Source organism: Pagrus major, chromosome 22, assembly GCF_040436345.1.
Source record: "Pagrus major chromosome 22, Pma_NU_1.0".
Classification (NCBI taxonomy): domain Eukaryota; kingdom Metazoa; phylum Chordata; class Actinopteri; order Spariformes; family Sparidae; genus Pagrus; species Pagrus major.
The window spans coordinates 30,317,219-30,324,411 of record NC_133236.1 but is presented as its reverse complement, the minus strand read 5'-3'; the positions used below and the strand labels follow the sequence as shown (position 1 = coordinate 30,324,411).

General features: G+C 42.8%; 1 protein-coding gene across 1 annotated transcript in view; it reads right to left on the bottom strand.

Annotated features, from left to right (window-relative positions):
• Positions 1 to 1,123: 1,123 nt before the first annotated feature.
• LOC141017754 (palmitoyltransferase ZDHHC14-like) overlaps positions 1,124 to 7,193 on the bottom strand; it is a 7,545-nt gene continuing 1,475 nt past the window's right edge. The window contains exons 2-4 of the mRNA XM_073492487.1: positions 5,403 to 5,563; positions 1,375 to 1,518; positions 1,124 to 1,269 (exon numbers count right to left, since the gene is read on the bottom strand). Coding sequence (XP_073348588.1) covers positions 1,124 to 1,269; positions 1,375 to 1,518; positions 5,403 to 5,563 — 451 coding nt within the window. The remainder of the gene's footprint in view (positions 1,270 to 1,374; positions 1,519 to 5,402; positions 5,564 to 7,193) is intronic.

Genomic DNA, 7,193 nt, shown 5'->3' with positions numbered 1-7,193 from the left:
ACAACATCAGCAGGGAACGAGGTCAACGACACGAGACGGGAACAAACAGGAAGGAGATCTACAGTCAGGCTCAGCCATCATCTCCTCCTGATGATATAAAGTCAGGCTCAGTCATCATCTCCTCCTGATGATATAAAGTCAGGCTCAGTCATCATCTCCTCCTGATGATATAAAGTCAGGCTCAGCCATCATCTCCTCCTGATGATATAAAGTCAGGCTCAGCCATCATCTCCTCCTGATGATATAAAGTCAGGCTCAGTCATCATCTCCTCCTGATGATATAAAGTCAGGCTCAGGCTCAGCGTCTGCTGAACAACTGTCTCCATGCAGCTCGTCTGCTGTGATCACAGAGATCAACCTGATCTGAGGAGACCAGATTTAACCCTTCATTAACATGAAGTCTTCACTGGAGCTGCTGAGCTAACAGTGTTAGCGTGCACGAGCTCGATCGCACGTTGAGGGTGTGAATAACTTCAGTTGTTTAGCAGAATGCTGCAACTCTGTTTTACTGTGAAGCTCCAGAAATGTTTTGAAATCATCATCATCATGGAGGAGATGATGACTGAGTTTATATTTTTTGGTGTATGTTGAAGAAACAGTACAAATCTGACAAACTGTTTCTGATCTCAGTCATCAGGGGTTCGTATGTTAAAGGCCTGCAGCAGCAGCAGTCAGCAGACGTCTGATCGATCAGCGACAGGAAACAGGAACAGACCGCAGCCTCAGCCTGTCAATCACAGGTCAGTGGGCGGGGCTGTCGTCCATTACTCAGATGAGAATCTGCTGCAGAGCTGCGACACGAAGGCTTCGACCGCCACATTGATTCATCATGTTTCAGAGAAGTCGTTATAAACTCTGTTTATGTTTTGCGTCAAAGTCTTAATTTGTAAAGTAACTAAAGCTGTCAGATAAACATCTCCTGAGGCGTCGCAGAGCGGAAGTTTACAGTGGCGTCAAAAGAAAACAACAAAACAATAACAAACAAACAAACAAACAATGCTGAGTATAAAGTGGCATGTGGAGAAAATACTTCAGTTCATCAACATGAGTACTTGAGTAAAAGTACTCTGTTACATGCAGAGGATCACAGCTGCAGCAGCTGCTAATGACTGAGGAGGAGCTGTTACTCACTGAGGATGACATGAGTGATGACGAAGGCGAAGATGAAGATGGTGAGGAAGGAGAGCGAGAGGATGAACAGGTAGAAGAAGCGGTAGTTCCTCCGTCCCACGCAGTTCCCCACCCACGGACAGTGATGGTCGAAACGCTCTGAGGGAGGAGACGTGACAGCTGCTGTTAACAATGAGACTCAACATCATAATAATACAATAATTAGATATAATAAGTGACGTCACGTCACAGACTCAGACTGACCCACACAGTTGTCACACAGGCTGCAGTGAGACGCTCGAGGAGGTCTGAAGATCTTACAGGTGAAGCAGTATTTCAGTTTCACCGTCTGTCCGTTGATCAGAACCTCTCTGGTGCGAGGCGGCGGTCTGGAGCATCCCGCCGAGTCTGGAAACAAACACAAACAAACAATGTAGAGTCTGAAAACACAAACCTGGTTCTGACTCTGGACCAGGCTCAGACTCAAAATGCTAGCCAGCCTATTACACAGACAAAATGCTAACCTAATGCTAAGCTAACCAGTATCAGTGCAAAGCAGAGCCAATGAAACACAGCAAACAGAATGTGTAACTGTGGCCAGGGTCCGAAATTAACTTTTTGACTCACCAGCCAAGTGGACTGGTAGATGAAAAAATCCACCGGCCAAGCTTCTTTTTTACCGGCCAAAATAATAAATTGCCTTTTTGTGTTACATAAACATTCATTTCCATACATTTCATTGAGATAAAGTATTATGTTGAATACAAACTTAAAGAAGAGGCCAGAGCAAAGTTGAAGCGTAATTATTTTTTAACATATTGATGAATGCATTTGCTATCAACAGGAGTAAAAGCAAGAAAATCTATCTATCAATTGTTCTATGTCTCGTTTTTTTTCTTTGGTATACTGGCGACACACCGAACAGCTCATCACCAGAGCCGAGGCCTTTTCACACAGAGTCTATTATTGCAGCAGCAGCAGTTCGCATATTCTCCGCCGTTGGTTGTTCACACAGAGCCGAGCAGCTCCGGCGTAAAAGATGAACCAGAGTATAATTCACACAGCAAGCCAGCGCTGCGGCTTCAAAGGGGGCGTGACGGTACGCATCATGGTTATGACGGGGACAGACGCTGTTTTTCGGGCAGAAATGTGACGAACAGTCAGTAGGACAGACACTTCTCCACTAATAACTGCGGTATTTTTTCCCCTCATATAAGTTGCCAAAGACACGACCAGTTACTACGTTACTGTTGTTTGGTCCTGTAACGTTGCTTTGTCGGACATTTATTTTGTTGAGTGATGGACCTGTTTAGTTATCAGACAGTGAACACCATCAGATCGACACACCCTCGCTCCGCGCCGCCGGCCTATCCGTTCATACTGGATTGGTTCGCCAATAATGCGCCTCTGATCTACCTCCGGAGGCACTTCAGAGGCGGAGGGAAATTTCACCCCTCGCCGCATCTGAGACTTTCACACAGTTTTTGTGTGTGTGTGTGTGTGTGTGTGTGTGTGTGTGTGTGTGTGCGCGCGCGCGCGCGTCCCAAAATGCAGTATACTCTTAGTTTTACTACTATTGTGGTACAAACATTTACCCGCCAGAGTGGCGGATAACCTCCGCGATTTACTCGCCAAACAGAAAATTTACCCGCCATTGGCGCTTGGCGGGTGTTAATTTCGGACCCTGACTGTGGCTCATAATGATGATGCTAAAGCTAACATTAGCATTCAGTAGAGCTGAGCCTCCAGTCTGAGATGTCCTAAAACAGCCACCGTACAGTCAATAAACCTTCTGATTAAACATGACCTTTCCTCCGGCGCCACCTTCAGGACAAACTTTATTTGTATTTAACTCACTAACAGTAACGATCACGAGGCAGCTGGTGCAGCTGTAGAGGTTCATTATGCTAATTTACGCCTCCTTGCTTCCTCTCTCCTCCCGTGACCTGGAAATCACCTCCCCTCCGCCATCACGGAGCATCGTCCAATCCCTTAACAGCCCCTCGAGGAGACGAGCGAGGAGAGAGGAGACACAGGTGTGTCCTTCCTCACATCTGTCTCTCACAGCGAGGAGACACGTTAACGTAATTAAAACCTCAGTGTTTGAACAATCAGGGCTGTAAAAACCTCGACAGCCCAGCAGAGAGCGTTTCTGCTCGCTGAGATAAACTGCAGTCTGTAAATTTCATGGAGTTTCTCAGCACACAGGATTTACAGCTGCAAAGCCTTCTGGGAAGAAAGTCGGTGTGGAGCTGCATCACAAATCACACAAACTGCACGAAGAAACTGCTGCTCTGGTTGTTTGTTTTCTCCTACAGACACAGTTCAGTCTGAAACATCTGATAATCAGATATCAGTCGACATCCTTTTAACATGTCATCTGCATCAAAATGTTTTAAAACGACTCGACCTTTGTTCTTTGTTTTGAGTTTGCAGACAAACAAACAAACAAACAAACAAGTGAACAATGCCGAGTCTAAAAACAAAACACAAACAAACAAATAATGCTAAGTCTGAAGCACAACACAAAAAAACCCTGCGTGTAACAAACAAACAAACACAGCTGAGTCTGACAACATAAACAAGGTTCTGGACCAGACTCAGACTCAAAATGCTACCCAGCCTATTACAATTACAAAATGCTAACCTAATGCTAAGCTAACCTTCACGTAGTGAGGCCAGGTGTAAAAATTAATGTGGAATCACTTTGCATGAGGAGCAAATCCTCCGGTAGCGTCGAATCAGAAAAGAGACTGAACCAGAAAATTTGCTGCAAAACCAAAACGTGGAGCTGAAAGAAGCTAAAAAGCTTCATGGAGACACATTTTAACATTAAACACAGTTACTGGATCTTCTGTTCATGTATAAAAAGCGCTTTCAGAGTGATTTTGGAAAAACGTTCTTGTCCGTCTTCAGTGTTGCTTCTCAGACAGGAAGTGAGGATGCCGTTTCAAGCTGTGCGTCACTGAATAGATTCCTGACCTCCACCAGCAAACACAACGTGGAAAAATAAATAACTGCCATCTATTTCCATCCTTCCTCCACAACATCCAGCTTCTGCTCCCATATTTGGTCGTTCTCTGAGCCCCGGCTGTGGGTGATTGACAGCTCCGTCGCTCCACACATTCTGCATCCGCCGAGAAAATAAATAAATAAATAAACAAAGAAGAGAAAATAAAAAAGAGGTCTCTGAAAATAGATCAGAGCTTCGACGGTGACGTTCAGTTTCTGTGGAAACGATTCGCCGAGATGCATTTGTGACAGCGCAGAGGTCTGAAACTGAAGAGACGACATGTGACTGAACACACGTCTGAACTGGAGGAGCTGGTGAGGTCCGGTTCTGACCCGGGATCGTCAGTGAGCAGGTGATTCTTACAACAGACACTGAAGCTCTCAGTGAGAAGAGCTGCTCAAAAGTCACCACAACAAACTACTGATGACGTCTAAAACGTGTCACTTTGAAATATCAAAATGACAGAGTGGTGGAAAGTAACCGAGTACATTTACTCACATACTGTAGAGTTTTGAGGTAATAGTACTTAAGAATGTTTCCCTTTTCATGCTACACTTAAAGGTGCAATACGTAAGAATTTCAGTTTAAAACATTCAAAAATTAACTGAAAAGATTAAAGAACAATAACAGTTTTGACATTATGTGAAAGATTTGTGTCGTAGAGATATCAAACAAGGTTAGCATGCTAACCAGCTAGCCCTTGGCCTGGCTAGATGCACAGCTAACTGAGCTAACAAGCTAACAGCAGCTAAAGTCTTAACACAGCACAGTTAGGTGTCCAATTCTTACATACTGCATCTTTAAATATTGTTCCGTTCATTTTAAATTATTTCTAATTACGGTGTTTTCTTCTTCCTGTGCTAACTGTATGCCTGCTGACATGCTAAAACAATGTCACATGCTAAACGTTACTTTACTACTCTACTATCTGCACATCTTTACATGCTAACTGTGAAAGTTAGGCCCAGTTGGGCCCAGAGGGGTCAGGGGACCTGTAAACTGGAGCTGTTTTATAAAGACTGATTATTATTTTTCTGAGGAGAGTCGGAGGGCTCAGTCACCTGTAGCAGCGTCCTAATGAAGTTTGTCTTTTACCCAAAAGTATTTTGTTAAACAGTAACCGTCTGTGTTTATATGTAGAGACACCACATGGAGACAACAAGAGCCCTGATTGGTCAGTTCAGGCTGCTGGTGTTAAGTCCGACAACGTCCTGATGCTGAGTGAAGAAGGAGAAGATTTCACATGTGTGTGTGTGTGTGTGTGTGTTTCCATGGTTACCGATTTGCCTCTCCAGGTCGGCGGCCTCGTCCGGCGTGGCTCGGGGCAAAACGCCGGGGTCGGTGAAACTCGCCCGGAACAGCATCCCCATCACGAAGACGAAGAGGACGCCGCCGACCGCCGGGATGGCCGGGGTCAGGTTGGACGCCAGGAAGGGACAGCTGCAGAGGACAGAAACAAAAACTAAATTATACATCAACACTCAGACAGTCACTTCTATTTGAACGTTTGAATGTTGGCAGTGAACTTTTCTGCAAACTTTAAATTTCTTTTCACTTTTCTTCAGGTTCAATTTAAATGTCATTTTGTGACATCACTGTGCTTCTGGTTAGGTTTAGGCACCTTAAAATACCTCGTTCTGTCACCACGAAAACTGTTTAAACTATCCAGTGGTTTCACACCTCAACATGTTGAAACGCTGTCTTGAACAGTGGTCTCTGGCTTCACAGCTGTCCTGTTTTAGTTTTTTCCTGAGGTCTCATCAAAAATACCTGGTTTTGTCGCAGTTAACACAGCTGGGACATATCCCCACATCTTGTTAACAATATCTAGAGGTTTCATGCTTACAAATGTTGAAATGCTGTCTTGAACAGTGGTCTCTGGCTTCACAGCTGTCATGTTTTGGCTTTGCCTCAGAGTATTGTCAAAAATATCCTGTTTTGTCACGATAATTAAGCTGAAAAATGTTCCTAGGTTTTGCAAAAATAATTTTAAAAAACAGTGGTTTCATGCTTACAAATGTTGAAACGCAGTCTTGAACAGCGGTCTCTGGCTTGACAGCTTTCTCTCCTGGCTGTAACTCCTCCAGACTTGAACACATATAGATAAAGAAACATGTCCTGCAGCTTCTGTCCAGCATCTTAATGATTTCTGTGATTTGTGAATCACACCTGCAGATTTGTTGGACGTGAGAAATTAAAATCACCGGTTGTGCTGAACAGATTTCTGACACCTTAAGAATCTCAGGTTCACCTTCCTCCTGCTGTTACCGTAGTGACACAAGCGGCAGGAAATGGTTACCGTGGAAACGGGAAACTCCGGGGCTGCTGGGAGGAAAATATCAAATAAAACCGTTCAGACGTCTCCAAGAATCTGTTTAGTCTAGTTTTTAAATTTAAAGAGAACGTTTAGAAACAATCAGCTGATTCTTCTGTAAAAAGGAAAAATATATTAGTTTTTAATTTACAAATCTGCATTTTTTGTTTATTTAATTAAATGTTTATTCTATAAACTGTCAGAAAAAAGAAAGAGACACCGGAGAAGCTTTTTTTGTTTTATTAATTATTTGTTTAACAGAAACAATATTTTCTTGTTTATTATCTGTTTTTTTGAGTTTATAAGGAGCAGGATCGTTTCTGTTGATGCATAAACCTAAAAAGTTAAATAAAATGTGAGGATTCAGTTTAACACTTCATCCTTTTGGCCTTTTGATTTTCAGAACGTGATTATTAGCTTTCAAAATCTGCATCATTGTTTAAACTCAGCACCGCTCCAGTCCAGTTATATATTCTTATATTTTAAATTCCTGTTTGATATTTGTGATTCTTGACTTCTTGTTTCTTTTTTATGTTTTATTTTGACTGTGATGCATCGTGTGTAAAAACTTGGCTTAAATTTTAACACCACACATTGAAATCGTTCATTATCAGAACTGGTGATTTTATTTTCTGCAGCAGCTGTCGAATCTAAACCTTCAAATATACAGTGTGCTCTGATTAATTAGAGCTGCGGTGATTTATCGATTAATTGTGAACTATTAAATACATCGGCAACTATTTTGATGATCAATTA